This window comes from Triturus cristatus, chromosome 9 (assembly GCF_964204655.1).
Source record: "Triturus cristatus chromosome 9, aTriCri1.1, whole genome shotgun sequence".
In the NCBI taxonomy this organism is placed as follows: domain Eukaryota; kingdom Metazoa; phylum Chordata; class Amphibia; order Caudata; family Salamandridae; genus Triturus; species Triturus cristatus.
In genome coordinates this window covers 646,292,666-646,315,823 of record NC_140592.1, presented here as the reverse complement: position 1 = coordinate 646,315,823, position 23,158 = coordinate 646,292,666, and the positions used below count along the sequence as shown (strand labels likewise).

The 23,158-nt window shown below is 42.5% G+C and overlaps 1 protein-coding gene across 17 annotated transcripts in view; it reads right to left on the bottom strand.

The window, feature by feature from the left end:
- Nucleotides 1-23,158, bottom strand: part of CLASRP (CLK4 associating serine/arginine rich protein) — a 900,118-nt gene that overhangs the window by 288,042 nt on the left and 588,918 nt on the right. For all 17 annotated transcript variants that reach the window (XM_085625696.1, XM_085625697.1, XM_085625686.1 and 14 more), the window contains 2 exons: nucleotides 22,842-22,902; nucleotides 22,697-22,755 (listed from right to left, as the gene is read on the bottom strand). In XM_085625696.1, coding sequence (XP_085481822.1) covers nucleotides 22,697-22,755; nucleotides 22,842-22,902 — 120 coding nt within the window. The remainder of the gene's footprint in view (nucleotides 1-22,696; nucleotides 22,756-22,841; nucleotides 22,903-23,158) is intronic.

Here is a 23,158-nt window from a genome sequence, read left to right as displayed (position 1 = left end):
CGTACAGAGGATGAACTACTGGGAGAATTTCAAAGCTATGAAGATTCATTTAATGCTTGCAAAGACAGCATAGAATGTAGTACATTCACAAATTATGTGCAAATGTTAAATGAAGAAATTGAACAGGAAACTACAATTGCAGCTGAAGTAGCTAGAGACAGTTCTCAAGACAGCCAAAGTTCAGGAACACTCAGTCAAGATCCCCTAGGACAACCAATCGTTGAAAATGAAGCTGCAATAGCCATGAATGAAGTGGAAACGGCTATGAATCAAGCTCAAGAAGAATTTATAGACTTACCAAATTTGGAAAGACAACTGAATGAAGAGCAGCAACAAATTTATGAAGAGATCAGAAACAAAATTGATCACGGATTACTACATGAAAAAAAAGAGTGCTCATGCACATCATTTCATCCAATCAGGATGTATGTAAGCGGACAAGCTGGAACTGGAAAAAGTTTCTTAATAAAAGTCATCAGAAGTTACCTACAGCAAAAAACGGATTCAACTTTTTCTTGTGTGGTTACTGCTCCAACTGGGTTAGCAGCATATAACATAAAATGAATCACCTTACATCGTTTGCTAATGTTACCAGTGGAGCATGAGAACAAAATACAATACCACAAGCTAACTGGAGAAGCATGCTTGGAAGTTTCAAGAGTATTGAAGAAGATGCAAGTTCTCATTATTGATGAGGTGAGCATGGTATCAAACTTAATGCTTGCCTTTGTGCATTTAAGAATGCAGCAAATTCTAAGGACAGACTATGACGTGTTATTTGGTGGAAAACATGTCATAGTTTTTGGGGATCTTCTACAGCTTACTCCAGTTGAAGGACAACTAGTGTTTAACACTGTGACACATGAAGACACAAAGTAGTCATTGGGAAGCATTGGTAATGCAAATATTTGGTCCTTCTTTGAGTACAAGGAACTTACTACTAATATGAGACAAGCAAACGATGAAGAATATGGAAGTATTCTGAAAGATATCAGAATTGGACTACTCACTGAAGCTGGCACAAAAGCATTACAGAGTCGGTTGCTACATAATTTATTTCAAAAGGAAGAAATAGTTGCAGAGAAGATATACAAGAACATTGCAGAAAAGAAAAGTGTCATTTGCTTAATGCCAACTCTACGTGAATACTCTATATTCAATGAGGAGCTTTTGAAATTGGAAAAGGAAGATATCAGGAAATTGGAAGCAGTGGACAAAATTCAGGATGGAAGAATTACTATCACATTAACAGGCAAACTGAAAAATAAATTGGATTCACTAGAGAAGAACATTTCCAAAACTGCTGGATTAGAAAAAAATCTATATGTTTGCATGAACTGTAGAGTAGTTTTAAGGAGAAATTTGGATGTTGAAAAAGGTTTAGTTAATGGAGCTATGGGAAGAGTTGTGGGTTTTATTAATTATCAGAAAAAAGATGGAATTGAATGTTTAAAAATAAAATTTGATCAGATAGAAGTTATAGACATTTGTCGTTGTACAGTTCGTTTCATGCTTGTGAAAGACTTGTATGTACAAAGGAAACAGTTTCCGTTTTCTCTAGCATATGCTGTAACTATTCACAAGTCTCAAGGATTGACTGTAGATTGTGCATTTGTAAACATTGGTTCAACTGTGTTCAAAGAAGGTATGGCTTATGTAGCTTTGTCGCGAGTGAAAACATTATCTGGTTTATTCATGATAGACTTTGATGATTCAAAAGTTAGTGCTGATACAAACTGTGTAAAGGAGTATAATAGATTAAGAAGAACTTATGCTCCTCATTTAGGTCAGTATCCTGTGTTGGAAAAACGTGTAGTTTCTCGAAAAAGGAGAATTTAGAATATCTGTAATGAGGATGTAGAGAGGAGGAAAAAAAAGAGGAGTGCTGTAATTGCAAGCAAAAAGAAAAAGGAAAATGAAGACGAGGTTGTAGGATGTCATTTTGAAAATAGCTCTGGTGTCAACTGCTACGCTAATGTAGTGCTGAATGTTGCATTTTATCTTGAAAGTTTGCAAGAGCAGATAATAGTAAATCAGAGAAAAAGATTCTGTTCTGAGTTGAGTCTCCTTCAAAAGCTGAGTAATGATAAAACTCAAATAGAAAGTGCTACTGAAATTAGACAACTTTTAGATGTATGTTCAGGACGAACACAGTTTTCTCAAAATGTACAGCAAGACGCACAGGAATTCTTGATGTATTTTCTTCAGGTACTGGAAGAAGAAGGGGTGCCAATTCAAAATATGTTTGGTGTCTCTTATAAATGGGAACATAGTTGTGAAAACTGTTACAATACATGTGGCTCTAATGTTGATTCTGAAAGGTTTATTTATTTAACATTGCCAGACAGTAAAACAGTCACGTTTGCTAAATTAGTTAAAGATGCTAATCATAGCATAGAATGTGGTGAGTGTAAATCTGACATGTTTTCAACGTTAATTTTAAAGGAATACGGACAGTATGTAATTTTAATGATGCAACGATGTAAAGCTGATGGTTCAAAATTGGATACTTTAATAAAGAAGTTTATAGGACAGCAATTATCAATTTCAGGAAAAACTTTTGTAACAGTTGCTATAATTTTCCATGAAGGACCTACTGTTACTTCTGGACATTACACAGTTTATCTTAAATGTGAAAAAGGCTGGACACTGTGTAATGATTCCCAATTGATTTTCAAGCAACGTTTGCCTTTTGATTTAGCAAATTTGTATCTAATCTTCCTGAAACCTAAATTTTAGAGAGACTTGGCAAGATCTGTACAAAACAATTTTACCATTTTATTGGATTAGCATTGGAATTTTCAAAAAAAAAGATTTTTCAAATTACCATTTGGCCTAAAGGACAGGTAACCAATTGTAATGTGGACTTATTTAATTCCTAATGAATCTTTTGGAAACCAAAAATTTAGAGAAAATCGGTAACATCTGTACAATTAAAATTTTGGAATTTTATTGGATTACCATTGGAAATTTATTCAAAAAAGATTTTTAAAATTACTATTTGGCCATAAGGAAAGGTAACCAATTGTATTGTGGACTTAATTATTAATTAATCTTTCGGAAAACAAAATGTTAGAGAGAATCGGTAACATCTGTACAATTTAAATTTTGGAATTTTATTAGATTACCATTGGAAATTTAATCAAAAAAGAATTTTAAAATTACTATTTGGCCTAAAGGAAATGTAACCAGATGTATTGTGGAGTTATTTGAGATATATAATTTTTGAGATTATGCTTCTGTAACAAAATTGTCAGACGGTATTTTAAAGAAATAGTTATTGTTATTAGATGATATTTTTTTAGAATATTATGCATTTCTATAATATTATGTTTAAGTAAAAAGAGATTCTGGGCTTTTTTAAAACAATCTTTGAGATTGGTATTTTTTTTTTGCCCGCTGTTAAGTGATGAATGCAATTGCTTTCACGATTTATAGTGAAATGCAATATATTCTGAAAACAGCAAAAAAAAAGGCAAAAAATTGTTTTTGGAAAATATGTAAATACGTGTACTGTGTTATATAATGATTTATTAAATATTAATACTTTTTTCTTTTTTTTCAGATTGTGAAAGAAAATTTTCGAAAAAAACCAACCATTTTTACAAGTAATTTCAATTAAATTTTAATTAAAAATTAAATTGTTGGGTGGGTCAGGTAAGTCACAAATTAGATGGTCCCTTTCTTCCACTTCTCCTCAAACAGATTGTTAGTATTTAGTTATTAATTCCTCAAGGATCTTGAGATGTGGTAATTGATTTTTAGTGTTTTTAAAAAAAAAAAAAAAAAAAAATTACGCTTACCGTACGCGTACGGTAAAAAAATAAAAAAAAAGTTTTAAAGAAAAAATAAAAAAAAGTTGAGAGGTAAGGTTGGCTCTTAAAAGAGCTGTTGTGTTCATGCAGGGACAGAGGAAAGGAAGAATGGGAACATTAGCTGGTAGGACAAATGTGCTGGTCTATTTTGTTGTTAATGAAGGGAAGACTGGTCTCCCTATGAACAATTAGACCATGGCAAAATGAACACCGCATAGTAACCCTCGCAAACCGATGGTTCGTTTCCACAGGATCAGAAAAAGGTGAATCTGCCCCCACAGATGAAGGGCTCTGCTGAGCTTCCGAAGAAGGACTCGGCTGAGCTGCTGTGGATGTGCTTGGTTGACTTACTGAAGGGTTTCCTCCAGTATGTCGAGCATGTGTCCTAGGGTGTACATCGTGAAGGTGTCTCAACATAGTGTGATTCCCGAAGGAATACTTCTTGTTGGTATTACCTCTCAAAAGTACACGCTGGCACAGCTTGCAAGTCACCAAGGCAGCATTGACTTTTTTCTCGCCCTCAGGAAAAGTAAAATACTCCCATATAAAAGAGCTCTTCTGTTTCCTCCTTCTCTGCCTGATGGTGGTGCTGCTAGCCTCACTCTCAGTAGAAGAGTGCTGGTCTGCCATCGTATCCCAAAGACAAGTCAGCTCCTTCTCCTAAGGGATCACAAGCAGAAATGAGGGGAATGGGTGTGGTGTAGGAGAGTTCTAGAACTGAAACAACTTTAAACCAATCAAAAGTTTTGTTTCATGATCACATGACCCACCGTGCGCGTACGTTCCGCTTACGTTACGCTTACGAAGCGCTTACGGAGCGCTTACAGTAAAAGTACGCATGCGTGTAAAAAAGACACGCGCTCGCGCGCATATCAGTCACTCCCCAACACTTCCGCGTAACGTACGCGTGTAGCGTACACGCTTACGCGCCCCATGCGCATTACGCACGGCTACGTAAATAGCGTAACCATACGCAAAAAGAGTAGAAATATTATGAACATTACGCAAACCGTACGCTTACCGTAAGCTTACCGTACTCGCACTAAAAAAAAAAAAAAAAAAAAAAGGAAAAAAAGAATTTCTATGTTATACTAATATATCTTACCTGTTTAGTAAAAAAAAATGAGAAAAATTAATATATTGCAGAATTTAAAAAAATTAAGCATAGTGTTTTAAGAGAATATAAAGTAAAAAAGAAAAAAAAAAAAAAGAAAAAAAGAATTTGTATGTTATACTAATATATCTTACCTGTTTGGTAAAAAAAAAAAAAGAGAAAAATTAATATATTGCAGAATTTTAAAAAAATAAACAGTGTTTTAAGAGAATATAAAGATAAAAATAAAAATAAAAACTTGCTTTAAAAAAAACCCAAAAATTTAATATAAGAATTTTTAATAAAAAAATCATACAAATTCAATTAAAAAACCATGGAAATCACACATGTTATAGGTAAGAATTAGCATTTAAAAAACCATACAAATTCACTGAAAAAACCATAGGTTTCACACACGTTATAGTTAGGATTTAGCATTTAAAAAACCTTGCAAATTCAGTGAAAAAACCATAGGTTTCACACACGTTATAGTTAGCGGACATTTCACTCATAAAAAACCATTGAAATTCCCCCGTTATAGTTAGTTAAGCTAACTATAACTCGCGCACCCGCAATCCACTGCTGATGACGTAACATATTACATCACTCATGACATGGTCAGTGACATCACTCATGACATCACTGATGACATCATCCTTGTGACAGAGTGGTAGACCTCCTCTCACCCTAATATAACTTTGATACACACATTCAAAAATAGAGACTAAAATTTTCAAAACAATGGACATACCAATACCAGTTACAATAACCTATTCAGTAATTCTTAGATCCACATACACATCCACTCATTCACCAACAGTCCTGTACAGTCACTCATACATGTACTCACTCATCATATGTACTCATACACCTATACATCCTGTTACACATTGCCACTCATCCATAGAGTTAGTCACACACATAGTCACTCATACTAATAAAGAGTCAAACATCCATTTACTTGCATATTCAGTTATACACACACCACCACACTTACTTCTACGGAAACTTACACATACTTACTCTTTTAAATAATCACTTATAAAAACACATACTTATTCATACAGGAACTGTTTCAATCTCTCACTCTCACATATACTCACTTATATACACCAATAGTCAAATATACTTCATTAAAACATATTTAGTAACTCATAAAGACACTATTGAGACAGTCATTCACTCACTAACACACCCATACACACACTCATCCAACCATACAGACATGCACACATGCTGTCTTCAACACATACAACCAGAGAGTCAATCATTCATGCACCTATGCACTACGTAATACCCCCCACCGAACCATGCAGACACTCAGACTGATACTCAAAAAACAACCTAAAATCCTATATAAACACCCATGTAGCTACTCACCAACCCATGCAGCCACTTATACACAAAGTGAGAGACTGATACAGATATTTACACATTTAAACATTACTCACTAAGCCATGTATTCACTAAGATACACTTAATCAGTCAGTTATACAATCAATTTTTCAAAAACAAATCATCCTTTTAGACACTTATATACCCATTTATTCTTCCATATACATATATAAAACATATGTAATTTTCAGAAAAACACACATTCACTGGATGATGTCATCAGTGATGTCATTTTGTCATTTGAGATGTCATGAGTGATGTCACTGACCATGTCATGAGTGATGTAATATGTTACGTCATCAGCAGTGGATTGCGGGTGCGCGAGTTATAGTTAGCTTAACTAACTATAACGGGGGAATTTCAATGGTTTTTTATGAGTGAAATGTCCGCTAACTATAACGTGTGTGAAACCTATGGTTTTTTCACTGAATATATATATATATATATATATATATATATATATATACACATACACACACATATATATATATATATATATATATATATATATATACACATATACATACATTAAAAAAAGACAAAGGTTACAGCGACGTTGTAGTGCGGGTCAGATTTTACTCATACAAAACCAAAGAAATTCAGCCGTTATAGTTCCCCGAGTTAACTATGACTCACACCCCCTCAATACACTGCTTATGACCCCTCATATTACATCACTCATGACATGGTCAGTGGCCTCACTCATGACATCTCAAATTACATCACTGATTACATCTGCCACAGCATCTTTGACGCACTCACACCCCTATAGAATATTTTATACTCCCACTCCACTCCCACACAACCATTCACAGAGCCATACCAGGGCTTACACACCCACTCACTTATTAAAATCTACACACACATCCACTCGCTCACCCATACTGCCACTCATACACCTACTCACTCCCAAATACAGCCATTGACATATCCACTCAATCAAATCAATCAATATATTCTTCACTCAATTTTAAAAATAAATTCATAAAAGACACACAGTATAAAACAGATCACAAAATCAGCATCAACATAGGTTAAAATTACACTAGCCTTAAAACCCCAGAAAGATAACATGAGAGAAAACAGCTTACAGTGAGTTTGTTTAAAAACTGTAAGTACAATAGAGCAGATCTAACTTGGGTAAAATTCATATGCTTTAAGAGTGGACTTATAAATTTAAATAGCAAATGATTACATTTTACACAAATCATGACAATATGTAAAGTGTCATTGACTAAAACATTATCGCAATCACAGAAGGGCATCATTGAGTCCTTAGAACAGCTGGGACTTAAAGGCACTAGTTGCAAAAATAAATTTAGCCTAAAACATGTCCATAGACGTCGCTGATGGCGGGGCAAGTTCCAGGTCACATAGGGTTTCAGGCCACTCACAGTTTTCACTAGTGTCGCACAGAATGTTTGGGTAGTGCTATGTCCATTCAACCAGCTGCCATTTTGTCTCTAAACGCTTCAGTGACCCATCTGAAGTTGGATTTAACTATGCTACTAGGATTGGTATAGAGTTCAGGTCTCCCTAAAGATTTCATATTAAGGGAGATAAAAGCCAACCAATGAATCAAGAAAGGCTTATCCATGTTCAAACAGTCTTGCATAATCAGTTTGTTAAGACCAAGCTCCTCCTTTGTCCAAATTAAGAGCCAAAGTTTTAAGGGACAGAGTCGAAGCTGGTTGGTGCTATAACCCAATCCTTCATGCACCATTTCATAGGGTATGCTAGGTGGGTCTCCTAATAACCCTCTTAAATTTTTTTTTCCGCTATTTGAATTAGGGCTACAGGGCCATAACCCCAAATTCCACATCCACAGCTGGCTAGTGGAGTGCACTTGGCCTTGTAAATGTCCGAGACTGATTTTAAGTGAGTGCGTCCAAGCCGACGTAAGAAATAACCTATGCTATACATAGCTCTATTAAAAGTCATTACGTTATTGGTTATGACTGAATGCCAATTAAGGACAGAATCAAACTGAACCCCTAGGTAACAAAACTAGTCCACCGGACTAATATGTTGACCATCTACTATAAATTTCATATTTTTCATTTTAGGTATGCCAAAAATTGGTAGCGAGGTCAAGGCTGTTCATAAACTCAATAAAACGTGTAAGTAGTCTTTGTAGTCCCTTGGCTATCCGAGCAATTAAAACAATATCATCTGCATAAAGCAGAGCAGGAATTCAACAGCCACCCACTTTGGGGACATCCAAATATGGGTCAGTCAGTGCTAGTTCTAAAGTATGAGTTACTTACCTTCGGTAACGATGTATCTGGTATAGAAGTTGTCTAGCCGCAGATTCCTTAACCTAGAATATCCCCAGGCATGAGACTGGATCCGGAAATTTTTTGCAGCAGCACCTCTGCGCGCCGGGGGACGGCGGCACACGACCCAGCCCTGACGTCGTCGTCGTACGTGATGTCAGCGAGGTCATACATGTCCCTCCCGGCACGCTGACATCAGTTTTCGTCGGAGAAACCTTTCCGCGGCACAATGCGGAGCATCCAACTAAAAACGGTGAAAGTATGGGAACAGTGTAGAAGGGGGGGGGGGGGGGGAGACTGTGAGCAAGCCCTGCAAGCCATGCAGAGGCCCCTTCCCAAGTTCAACAAGGGAAGAACATCATAATAGACAGAAACAGACCGATAGTGCCCTGTGGCACTGGGCTGTCCAGTAAAAACAGAACACAGAAAGAACAACAGTCCACTGTAGGAAAGAAGGAGAAGACCGGCCTTTCTCCTCTAAAACAGAAGAAGGGACAGAGCACAACCGACTCTCAAAAAGGATAACCACGAGGAGACCAGGACTCCGAGGCAATAGAACAAACTGAAGGGAAGGGAACTGTAGAGTAAAACGACAGTCCTTTTGAATTAAAGGTATCATAAAACAGAAAGAAGTCCCTCAGCAGAGGTTAACTGTATATGAAGCACCCAGGGAAGTGTAGCAACCTGAACCCCCTGAAGATAAAACCCAATGGCAACTGAAGAGGCCATTGGAGAACACCACCAGAAAAGGTTCTCGCAGAACGGGGAGGCCGGGTGGGCGTTAAGGAATTTGCGGCTAGACAACGTCTCTACCAGATACATCGTTACCGAAGGTAAGTAACTCGTACATCTGATAGAGACATCTAGCCGCAGATTCCTTAACTTAGGATAGATACCATAGCCATACCTCAAAGGGAGGCGGGTCTGCGACAGGAGAACAGAAAGCGCCAGGCATGTGATCCGGCAACAGGGTGACGGATAAAGGGGGAAACAACTGTGGCAGAACAAACCGACAGCAACCCCAGTAGCCCGAAGGGCAGAAGTCATAGGATAGAAGACATCCGACAACATGCCATAATGGCGCCACACCGTACCAGAATAAAAAATGACAGGCAGAACGGTATGATCTCCACCAGACGATGCACGAAAAGTGCATGAACCCAAGCTTGGAATGAACTGGAAGATAAGCAACCAACGCCTTACAGACCAGGGATAAAAGGAGGCCGAAGTGCCAGTGGCAAACTCCCAAAGGCAAGCCAGAACCTGCACACTGCATTGGATATAGCCAGCAGGACAAGAAGCACGACAGGCGCGCACCCATCCTCAAAAGGGTAAAGAGGTGCAATAGCCTCAACCCCTAACCCGCTGAAGCAGGCAGGATATGCCACTGGCAGACAGTAATAGAGGCCGTAAGTGGCGTACCCATGAACAGAAGAGCGCCCGATCAGGCAGCACGAAGCCAGAAGGAGGAACACCACATAGACTTGTTGACAGTAACTAATGACCACAGGCATCAGAAAAACTGTCCCACAGGCGTAAGACTAACGAGTAGGCCATGGTGAGGGGAGAGGCCAAAAACATCAAGCTAACAAATGGCGGAAAGAGTCTCAAAAGCCAAGACCAACACTCAAAAAGGCACGGACAGTGTCGAACACCAAAAAGCATGGAGACACCTTGATTTGAACATGTAACCTTCAGGTTGAGAGTCAGAGACCTTAACCACTAGGCCACTGTCTCCCTCTTTAAAGAGAGCATATGACCCTTGTAAACACTCCAAGAAGAGGTGCAAGGAGAAACCAAAGGTAACCAGTATGTAGGCATAACGAATATGCCGGACCACACCTAGCACACTGAGGAGCAGGCAGGAGCCAGTGACGAAGAGGATACCATGAAACCCCCAAAAGAGATGGATAACCATGGCGAAAGCAGATGGCACATACCAAGGAAAAACATAGAATACCATACAACGGACATTCAATAGGCGCATGGAGCCCACATCACCTCCAGGCCCAGGGAGATAAGCAAGGCTATATAATAGCGTACAAGTACCCCACATGGAGTATGTCTACCCCGGACAACGGGGGGGGGGGGGGGGGGGGGGACACCTCTTAGGTCAAATAGCCAGGTCAAAAAGAATGCAGCACCGAACCAAACCCATGAACAGAGTCCCAGCGCGTAATGACGTTACCATGTGGAACTACCGGCTGAAAGCCACAAGCAGAGGACACAGCAACCTGTGAAGCATGGCCTCAGAAGGCCAACAGGCAACGGAAAGCACAATGCATCCAAAAGATGCTAATAAAAGGGTAAACACCCTGGACCACATAAAAGAAGAACTAAGGTTCACCGCTTATGTTAAACACAGAGCGTATGTAGAACACAAAGCGCATCTAACGGGTGAAAAATGAAAGGGTACCCCCGAACACAGGCCTAAGAGGACCTAAGTGGGAGGACGAAACCCTGCCAGTTGCCGGTGCACCGCCGACTCAGCGTGAGCATCAAAGAGCAAAACACCATCAAAGGGTAAATCAACCAGACGTTGCCGGATATTTTCAGGGAAGACACTGTCCCGCAACCAAGCGTAACGCCTGAGGGCGTCGAAGTCGCCATGGCTCGGCCCAACAAATCCGCAGTATCTAGGGCTGAACGGATCGTGAATTCAGCCAAGTCGCAGCCATCTTGAATGGAATGAAGATGATCAGCGCGAGCACCTTTGGAGGTGGCAGGAAGTAAAGACTCTGCAGAGTCCCACAGGGCAGAAGTAGCCCGAGCCAAAACACATACAGTATTAAAAGACTGATGGGCTGCACTAGTGGATGCAATTACATTGCTTCCCCAGGATTCAAGCCACCTGGACTCCCAAGAGGGAGGAAGCGTGAAAGGGGGCAGAGAAGGAAAGGCAGTCTGTAACACAAACCCCTGCGCATCAGGGTGCACAAAGAAACAGACCGGCTCACGTGGAGCCGGGCGGTGGCTGTGCAAAACTGAACGCGCCACCGGATCACTTGAAGAAGGGCAGACCCAGGTACCCAAGAGGGCATCATAGAGGGATGCCTCAAAAGGCAAGAGTCTCTACATTGCCAGACCCACGGTGGTGGACCTCCAACGAGGGGTCCGCCGAAAAAAGAGGTAGAGGGGGGGTTGCATATTCAAGATGCGGGCGGCCGAAGAGACTACTCTCAAAAAAGCTGCACCAGCCTCAGTAACCCTCCGTGGAGGTGAAAACAGCTCATCAGTGGGGGAGGGTTGTAGGCTGACCCTCCCCAGACACTGAGGGTGCGCCCAATGCCCCATGGAAGGAAGCCCCATGGAAGAATGAGGATTCTGACGGGGCCCCTGGAGAGGCGAACAGCCTGCTGGATTTGGGAGCTCCTGAGGGGGCTCCACAAATTCCAAGTGGTAACACTAGCTCCAGCGACATCGGGCGGAGCCAAACCCCCTCCAGAGACCTCCATAGAAGAATCCAGAACTCGGCATCGAAACGACACGTGCCGGTGCCAATTGTGCCTCGTCCGACTCCGACTCGGCAGCCTCTGGCGTCGGGACTATAACAAGCTCCCCTTCTGAAGAAGTCACCGGGCGCGACGAGGCAATCTTCCGGCGTCGTTCTGGCGCCAGCTCCGCCTCATCCAGAGCGTGCTCCGATTCCGGAGAAAGGAGCGGAGGCGAGCCTCCGGCGCCGGGACAGCGCCGACCCCAGCTCCGGACAGGCAGCCGCCTGCCCGGAAGGCTGGGGTGTGCTCAAGTCAGGGCTATGAGCACGGGCAACCACCTGGGGCACCACAGGGAACCCTGCCGGTCTATGCAGCGGGGCAGAGGCGCAGTGGGACGAAAAGGGGGACCCAGGAGGGCCGCACCCTAACGACCCCGCGTGGAGCGTAGAGGGGGACCCAGCCGGGCCACGCCCTAACGACACCACATCTCCAATGTTCCTGGGAGGCAAGGACTCAACCTGCACCGGGGGCGAAACCGCCGGCAAGTCCGTCGGAGCCCCCTCAAGAGGAGGAGGTTCCGAGCATGCCCCAGGAACAGGAGAGGACCCAAGGGAGGCCTGCAAGGCCGTAGCATAGGTCTCCATTTGGGCCAGAGTTGCCTCCACACCCGGAAAGGGCGGTATAGATGGGGGAAGACTGTCGGGAGCGCTCGTCGGGAAAGTTCCAGGAACCAGAGCCCCCGACAACAGAAGGTGAGGTCGATGACCTAGGCGACAAGCGCCTCGACTTGCCAAGTGGAGAATGATGGCCCCGGACCCCAGAGGGTGATCGACAGCGGAACCAAACAGTAGAGGGCTCTGCAGTCGACGACGAGGCCGGGTGGCGAGACGACTCCGACCGGGACAGCCTCGCCGAAAGAAGCTTCATACGGCGCTCCCGCCGAGACTTCGGTTTTAGACGTTGGCAGGCTACACAGTCCGTGGAGCCATGGTGCTCGCCCAGACACCACATACAAAAAAGATGCGGGTCTGTCGCGGACATCTGTCGCAAACAAGAGTTACAAGATTTGAAGCCCGAAGGCATCGCACACTGTTCCCGACGCGAAGCATCAAAAATGAGGCCTGAAAACAGGCCTGAGGAGCTCATTCCGGGCCGGGAGGGACTTATATGACCTCGCTGACGTCACGTACGTCAGGGCGGGGTCGTGTGGCGCCGTCCCCCAGCTTGCAGAGGTGCTGCTGCAAAAAAGAATTCGGATCCAGTCTCACGCCTGGGGATATTCTAAGTTAAGGAATCTGCGGCTAGATGTCTTATCAGATTGATTAATATAAAAACTGAATAAAAAAGGTGTTAAAATACAACCGTGATGGACCCCACATTGCAGTTTAAAGTGATGTGTGCATTCAACATTAGGCCCATTATCTGACACAAGCTGAAAGGTCCTTATGCAAGTCATACAGAAAATGTATTAATGCAGGCTCTACTCCCATCTAAGCCATCATGGCTTACAGTTTGTAGCGATTAACTCTGTTGAAGGCCTTTGTGTATTTGCAAATCAGTAAATAGAGGTTCAAATTTGCTCAATGGTGCCCCGCCCTGTCATGAACCTGTATTGAAGGCCAGACAAAATGCCTTGCTCCTCAGCCCAAAATGAGAGGGTTCAACAAAATCTGGCTGATAATTTTCACCTCTGAATCAATCAGAGATATGGGTCTGAAACAGGCGGGGTCCGACCTACTTCCCTTTTTAAAAACAGGAACTATGACTGATTGAGTCCAAGTAAATGGGAGGGGGCCATTGACTGCTGAGTTTAAGTGCAAGGTTATGAAAGGGGCCCAAAGCTCAATGTAGGATTTTAAAAGGTCCCCTAGCCACCATCAGGCCCGGGAGCTTTATTGGGGGAAGTCAGGAAATGGCTGCAATGACCTCGGGCAAGTCGAAAACAATCGTGTCACCATCCCTATTACCCTTCTGTTCACTAACCTCTTCCTCATGATTATAAATGCCCTAGAAATGTTCAACCCATGCTTGTGGTGTAATAGTGGATGCCTGGTTAGAGAGTTGGTCGCTATTGAAAAGAGGACAGTTTACCACTCTCCAAAAGGCAGCACTGTCACACTGCAGACTGGCGGTCAAAAGATTATCCCAGGCCTCCTTTTTTAGCTGCGTCTTATGCTCCTTACAGGTCGGGCTATAGATTGCCCTGGCTCTTTTAACCTTCTCCTGGCACCGGGGTATTTCGTGCAGAAAATTCCATAGATCCTCATGAGCTTTAGAGCACTTTTATCGAACCATCTAACTACTTGGGTCCTAGGAGGGGCACCTACTTTACAGAGAGCGGCTTTAATAAACTTCTGATATTTAAGAAGGATATAATACTTTGCGCCGGCTCCTCTTCTGAGACATGAATGAAAATAATAATAATCCTAGTATTTGTAAAGCGCACACCTACCCGTAGGTTTCCCGGCGCTGGGGGCCGTCTGGAAGATTAAGCGAGCTATTGCCCAGTCACATGGTGCTGGGCTGACCTGCCGCCGGTGCCTGGGATCGAACCGTGATCCCCAGCGTCCATCGTCAGTCGCCCTGGCCGCTACGCCACACCTCTTCCATTCCAAAATCAGCTTGGCAAGTGGAAACCAAGTTATGGACAAAGTCTGAGGGGACAATAGAGGCCATTCGGACTCCTGTCCCTGATCGGTCGGAGAAATTGGCTCCTTATATAGAGGTGCTATAAAAATAGATTTTTTATCCCAGAGAAAAACAGCCATCAAGTGATTATGATTGCTTAAATTATGCCCTATAAAACATTAAACTCTAAAAGGACTAAGGATAAACAAAAAGAAACGAGGGTCTAATCTATAATAGAACTATGACCTCCCCCCTTAAACGTAGGTATTCTCTCGACTAAGCCCTCATGATTTGGGTCCATTTGGTTGATCAGGTTAAACTCAGTAATAAAGATGCTTGATGTGTGTTTTTGAGATCCACCTGATCGATGGGTGAATGCTCAAGCTCTTGGCGGATGTTATTAAGGAAGGAGTCCGCCATAGAACTACTCGCACACCTACACACTTACCCATACAGTCATTCACACAGCCACTTACTCAAACAGTTATATACACACACACACCCATGCAAATAGTAAAACATACTCACTCACCTATACAGTTAGTGACAAAAGCACGCACTCATCTATATAGCCACTCTCATATTCACTCACTCACACATAGTCACTCATATACTCTGTCACTCACCTATACTGCCTTTCACATACCGAGTTACTCACTCATACTGACACATGCACTCAATCACCGACATAGCCACACAGACACTCTCTCGCCCATACAGCTTCTCAGATACGCACACAGTACCCCATACTGCCACTGACTGACTCATCCATACAGGTAGTCACACATCTCCTCACCCACAGACACCCAGACAACCATAGAGGTAGTCAGACAACCAATCAATCACCCATATAGCCATTTATGTACCCACTAACACACTCATACACTCACTTAGACATCAACTAACATATACACTCATTACACAACCAGTCACTCACCTATACATTCACGGAGACACCTAATCACTCACTTAAACAGTCAGTCATGCACACGCTGAGTCATTCACAGATACTCATGCATTCACTGATTCAACAATACACTTTAGTATTTATATATATATATATATTTAACACTCAAACTTTTTAAAAACAGTCACTGGATGAGATCATCAGGGATGGCACTAACCATGTCATGAGTGATGTAATAGGTGAGCTCATAAGCAGTGCACTGTGGGGGCGTGAGTTATAGTTAACTCACATAACTAAAACAGCTGAATGTGTCTGGTTTTGTATGACTAAAATCTGACCCCAACTATAACATCCCTGTAACCTTTGTTTTTTTCAGTGAATTTCTAAGGTTTTTTAAGTGTTAATTCCCAACTATAACGTCCCTGTAACCTTTGGTTTATTTAGTGAATTTCGAAGGTTTTTTTTCAAAACAAGCAGTCACGTTGGACCAGCTCTCAGGAATTCCGCTGTGCAGGACTTACAGGAGGTACCGGGAGGGCTTCTTAGCCCCAAAGGTACCTCTAAAGCCAAGGGGACTTTATCCCCCAACTAACAGGCACGTTTGCAGAGTGGTGGAGAAAGGAGGCGTGGCCTATCAGATCTCAGCAATTCTGCTGTGTGGGATTTACTGGAGGTAACAGGAGGGGTAGTTGGCGCCCAAGAACGTCCTTAGTGGCCAACTATACCTCCTGTTACCTGGCCTATAGGGGTGCCTATATATAATGTTACTCACCCTGTAAGCATCTGTTTGTAGCATGTAGTGCTGTAGGTTCCCATGCTTAGCATAAGTCCGTCATCTAGTGTTGGGCTCGGAAAAGTACAAATTGTTTTTCTTCAAAGTAGTCTTTCGAATCATGAGGTGTAGTGACTCATCCTCTTGCTTGCAATGCGCATGGTCCTCAACTCCACTGTTAGATTGTTAAGATTGATGTATCCTGGTGAAATTACCATGCAAATATAATGTAATATAGATAGTTGCAACGCCAAAAGGTTTCCGGAGAGGAGGGTGGGCGCATGTGAATCTACAGCACTACATGCCCAAAGAGATGCTTACAGGGTAAGTAACATTCACCGTTTGATGGCATGTTTGGCTGTATATACACATGCTTAGCATACAGTGTAAAGCAGTTTTCCTGCCAAAGCTGTGGCTAACCTGTGAGGGGTGCATTTGCTTGAAATAATGTGCATAGAACCGCTTAGCATACACTGGCATGTTGACTGGCCATGGCATCTACACAGTATTGTTTGGTAAACGTATGCAAAGTAGTTCATGTAGCTGCTTTACGTATGTCAGCCATGGGCATATAACCGAAGAAAACCATATTAGCTCCTTTTTTGAGAGTGGAGTAAAATTTTTGAGTGGTACGGAGAGCTTATTTAGCTATTGCATAACAAGTCTGTATGGATTTTACATCCTAATTTGGAACTGGCTATTCAATTGTGTGGCTTGAGTTGTTATCTTTCTGAATGGTTGAGTTCTATCAATATAGTACGGCTGCCCTTTTTACATCTAGTGTGTGTAAACTCTTTCAGCAACTGAATCGGATTGAGAAATTGAGAAAAGAATATGGGTAACTCAATAGATAGGTTCAGGTGGAATTGAGAAACCACTTTTGGAATGAATTTTGGGTTGGTACGTAGTATTGCCTTAGTTTTACGAAGTTGGAAGAATGTTTTTTCTTGAGTTAATGCCAGAAGCTCACTGAAACGTCTGAGTGAAGTGATTACAATGAGAAATGCAACTTTCCATTAAAGGAATAGGAGGGGCATTTGTGGAGAGGTTTGACTGGGAGACCCATTAACCTTGTTAACACAACGTTGAGATCCAAGTTGGAGTGGGAGAGACTCTGGGTGGAGTAACTCTTTTGAGGCACTGTAAAAAGGCTTTAATTACAGGAATTCCGAAGATGGAGGTATGACCTCTATTTTGTAGATCTGTGGGAAACGCAGTTAAGTGCATCTTTAAGAAAGTGAAAGCTAACCGTGAAGTTAGTAAACATTGCAGGAATCAATGTCTTGAGCTTGTGCTGTTAATGGGTTAATATCCTTTGAATGGTAGTAGTGTACAAAGCGTTTCCCCTTAGCCACATAATAGGCTCTAGTGGTGGGTTTTCTGGATGCTTTTACAATATCCATATAGAATGGATGTCAATTTAAATATCTGACTTCCAAGACCTCATAAGCCCAACTGCAAGATTGAGAGATCTGGGATTTGGATGTCTTACTGCTTCCTGATTTTGTGTTAGAAGGCCCTGCCAGTTGGGAAGTACCTGAAGTGGGACTACTGATAGTTCTAGTAGTGCGATTAACCATGGTTGTTTGGCCCATGTGGGGGCTACTGAGATGAGGGTAAGAGAAGTCTGCTGAAGTTTGTAAACCACAAAAGGAAACAGTGGGAGAGGAGGTAAAGTGAATGCAAATATCTCTGACCAGCTCATCCATAGTGCATTGGCCTTGGACTGTGGGTGTTAGAACCTTGAAGCAAAGTTTGGGCATTTTGCATTTTCTGCAGTTGCGAAGAGGTCTATGCGTGGGTGACCTCATTTTTGGAATAATGGGAAATGGAAATGTGGGTTGATCTCCCACTCACAAACGTGTTGCTGTCTCCTGCTGAAGAGATCTGAGAGTTGGTTGTCCACACCAGTTATGTACTCTACTAGGAGGTGAATGTGTGCTGGAGAATACATGTCCAAATATTTTGGTCTAGGTGAGATAGCTGGGGCGATTTGGTGCCCCCCCCTGTTTTTGCAGATAATACATGGCAGTCAAGTCTTTTTTGATGAAGATCACCTTCAAGGTGAGGGACCAATGCTTTCAGCGCTCGATGAACATCTACCAGCTCTAGGTGACTGATGTGGAGAACAGCCTGTCTGGGTGTCCAGTGACCCTGTACAGCTAACTGATGTGAGTGCGCTCCCCAGCCAGTAAGTGATGTGTCATTGTTATAGTACTCTGCGGACCTAAGTCTGGGAAAGGCCGTCCCTTGAGGAGATTGTTGGAATTCCACCACTGCAGAGAGTGGCAAGCTTGTTGGCTGATCAACAATAGATCTTTCAGCTGACCTTCCGCTTAAGACCATTGGCTTGCTAAGCATTGCTGCAATGGGTGCATACGGGGTCTGGCGTGAGTTACTATTACTATGCATGATGACATAGTTCCTAAGAGATGCATAACAGTTCTCACTGGTAGATGGTGGTGAGGCTGAAACAGTGGAATACGTGTTTGGAAGGACTGAATCCGTGTTGCATTTTGGCAAGCTATACTCCTGTGTGAATTGAGTAAAGCTCCTGGGTAAGGTTGGATTTGCAGAGGTTGCAGGTGAGACTTGGCCGCATTGATGGGGAAACCTAGTTTGTGAAGGTTTATTGTTGTTTGAGTGTGTTGAAAACAGCTGATAGTTTTTGCTTTTGATCAGCCAGTCATCAAGATATGGGAAAACGTGTATGTTTTGCCGTCACAAATGAGCTGTGACTACCGCTAGAGATTTTGTGAATACCCTTAAAGCTGTAGTGACCCCCGAATAGAGCAACTCTCAAAAGAAAGCTTTGACCTAGAAACAAAATCTGAGGAATTTGGGATTTGCTGGGTGAATTGGTATGTGGAAATAGGCATCCTTTAGGTCCAATGCTGCAATGAAGTCACCTTGTTGAAGTAGTGGAGGACATCTTGCAGAGTTACCATGTGAAAGTCATCTGATAGAATACACCTGTTTAGGGGTCTTAGGTCCAGAACTGGCCCTAGAGACTGGTCTTTTTTGGGCATTAAGTATAGCAATAGACCCCTGTGCCTTGTTGTAAAAGCACAAGTTCTATTGTTCCTTTTTTGTAGAGATTTCCTTCCTGAACGGCTTCTGATGGTATGTGAACAGTTTGTGATTGTGAGGGGAAGTTTGGAGGCAAGCTTCAGCCAATAAGCATATTGGATATCATCCAACACCCATTGGTCGGAGGTGATGGTTCGCCAAACAGCAAAGAACTGTTGAAGTTGTCCCCTGACAGGTGTTGTGTGATCAGGGGAATAGAGGGCAGGTCATGGCTTTGTGGTAGTGGCGGAGGGCTTGAAGAAGCCAGCCCCTTCATCTACCTCTAGAATTATTACCTCTATAGAAACCCCTATAGTATCCCCTAGGCAAAGAGGTTTGTGACTAGGGACACCGGTATAATGTCTGTGGATGAGGGTTTTGGTGCTCCACGATATTATGAGCAATTAGAAAGGACCTCTTTATGCAGATGTCTGCAATGATCACATGGCCTTGGCTGTTTCGTTGTCTTTTCTTGACACGTAGGGAGTCCATTTAAGGGCCAAACAGGTACTCGCCACCAAATGGTAGTGCAAGTAGGTTTTCTTGCACTTCAGGCTTAAACCCAGAAACTTTAAGCATTGCATGGCGTCTTATCAACAAACTAGTATTAATTCCTCTGGCAGCTGTGTCAGCTGAATCAAAAGCACATCTAATTGAGGTGCTGGCAATTGGTTTTTCTGCTGAGGCAATCTCAAATAACCTCTTCTTATGTTTCTCTGGGAGATGTTGGAGAAGCCCCCTCCATTTTATCCTAGTGTGCCTGTCATAGCGGGACAGGAGCCCAACGGAGTTCTCCATTGGTTTGCGGATTGCGCTGCTCTCCTTCCTGTTGCATCAGTTTTATGCTTTATCTTTGGAGGGGGTGTTATCAACCTTTGGTGCTATAAGCCTTGACTTAACAAAGTCTTTGAAAATGCCCGGGGTGTGACTCAGCATACCCTTTAGCACGGGTAGATATTGGATTGACCTTTGTGATGCGGTAAGTGTCTCAAACAGGAAGTCATCTTCCAATGGTTTAGTGTGGAGTTGAGCCTTGTGGTAGCTAGAGACCCTGTGTATGAGATCATATTATGTTGTGGAATCATCTGGAGGAGAGGGCTTTGCTGGGTACAGCTCAGGATCTGTATCAGTATCAGTATGCGGGTCTGTATTGTAAGTTTCCCATAGGCCGTCCTGGGATGTAATGGAGTCATTATCCCCCTGCTGGTGGAAGGTATGTATAGACTCCTGCGGAGAGTATAATGTGTGTATACATGTGTGCGTGTGTAAATGTATGTGTGTTTGTGCGCACGCTCCCAGGCGGTGAAAGTTGTGGTGAAACTGCCCATGGAGCCATAGCTGGTGGCAATGATGGGTTGATGTGTGGTAGGCTGCTGACTTTATCATCTCTTTTAGTGTGCTTTGGAGGGCAGGGTGGGTGTACAGCTTCTTCAAAACTTCAATGTCTTTTGGCCTCATTTTCTTTAACCTAAGAGGTGTAGTCAGGATGCGACCAGTATCTGGATATATCACCATCTTTTTTTGACTACATTCAAGATGTTCTTGCAAATGCTGAAGCACAGGTTCAACATTTTCGGTGTCATCTTTGCGTTTCAAAATGCTGTGTGGTTTTGGCTCCGAAATGGTTTTTGAGATAGAGGGTTTCGGTGCTGTAGCTTTCGATGCAGATTTGCTTACTTTCAGTGCCTAAGATGTGTGATGTTTCGGCACCAGAGTTTTCTACTCTGAATCTCGGCTCGAGGGCAAGGATTTGTGCCTATGAGTCCTTCGACGCGGGGCTAGGCGTGTCCTCTACAGCGGTTCGGTGCCGACCAGGGCATCAGGGCATTGGTGGCTCATGTAAAGACTTTGGTCGATATATATACATACACACATACACACAACCAGGACTGCTGGCAGGGTAGTGGGGGCACTGGTGTTCCCTGTGCGACACCAAACGAAAAAAAGTGGTTGGTGTCCCGACACCCATTATAATAAAATAAAAATACGAGGAAAAATAAATCAACGAGTGGAAAGAGGTACTTATTTATTATTCACTGCTCCTAGCAAGGAGTGTTCCATAATGCCCTAGGGCTTTTTTAAAATGCACATTGTCTGGCTTGCTGGTGCTGAGCAGGAGCACCCTAGCAACATTAAAAAAACACAGTATGTCTCCTGGGTCATTCAATACATGACGCAAGGCAAGCTTATCATATTTTCTTTAAAGCGCTCTGATCTAGAGCTGTACTCTCTTCAGCTGGAGTGTGGGAACCTGTAGTGGTTGTTTTTATGATTGCGATATGTGCCTTGAAAAATGTTAAAAAGACTCAAAGACATGTTTATGTTTTTTAAAGTCTTAATTCAAAATATTTTATGACAATCACTGTTAATAAAAATTGCAATGTTTGAATTTGTGAAAGATACATGTGATTATTGCTAATTGTGACTTTTTGACAAACCCAATATGTCTCCTTTACATAAAATCAAACCCTTTATATGGTTATACAGTCAGCCATGCTTGGGCCCTTGGTCAGACCCTGATCCACAACTCCCGCCTGGGGCCAGCTTCCTGCTGCGCCCGATTCCATAGGACTAACTCCCCACTGCGTCCAATTCCCCTCTAAGCCTAATTCCCCGCAGCGCCCAACTCCCTGCTGTGGCCAGGCCTTGTGCCCAACCCCACACTACGCACGGCAATGAACATCTTACTTTATGTTAACAAAATGTAAAAATTCCCTGAAAAAAAAAGATTAAAGTGAAGTTATAGTTAGGTATAGTAATAATACCTTACTTTGTATGAAAAAAAAAAACCTTCGAGAACAACTGAAAAAACATAAGTTTAAAGGGACGTTTTAGTTAGGTGAAAATGTCAGTTAAAATGTACCATCCAAAACTAACAAAACCACTGAAATTCAGCAGTTACAGTTATTTTAAGTAACTACAACTTGTGCCCTAAAGTAATTATAACTTGCGCCCCCACCATGCACTGTCTATTGCCTTCCATATTACATCACTCATGACCTGTTTGATTACATCATTAATAACATCGCTGCCATCTCTGAAAGGAGATCATTGATGACAACACTCTGCATGGTATAGCTACTTGAGATAACTATAACTGGTACATTTCAGGGGTTTTGTTCATTTAAAATGGTATGTTTTAACTGATATTTTCACCTAACTATAACGTCCCTTTAATCCTGGTTTTCTTCAGTGAAAATATATATATTTACCTGCTGAACCTAGTCAGCTACACAGGATGTCCACATTCTATTGCAAATTTTCATTATGCAGAGGTCTTTGAGATTAAAGACACAGCAAGTCTTACCTGTCGTTCATGCTCCTGCTGCATCATCTTCTCCTGAGCTGCTCGTTTATCTGCCTTAACTGTAAAGACAGGCAGAAGAGTAGATTAAGAAATGCTGCTGTATTATAACAAAGACTGGCAGATTCAAAATATTCTGGGGGCTTACACTGCTTGTTTAGGGCTTTCTGCATGCGCAGCTTTAACTTTTCATGAGGTCTCAGCTTTAACTGTGGGGAAAAAAATAAGAAGACTAAAGTGAAAAATAGTCTGCTACCTCAATAATGTTTGGTTGGGAGGAGGAGGCAACAGTTGTGCAAGATATCTGCTGGAACTTTTCAGCTAAAAAAACAACAGTTTTCAGACAAAATCAATCAGCACTGTTCACAATCATCACAGACCACACCCTTTTCGGACTATGAAAAAGCTTTCATTCAATACAAGCACACAATGCTCACCATTGCAACAGGAAAGTTTAGCTGTCCT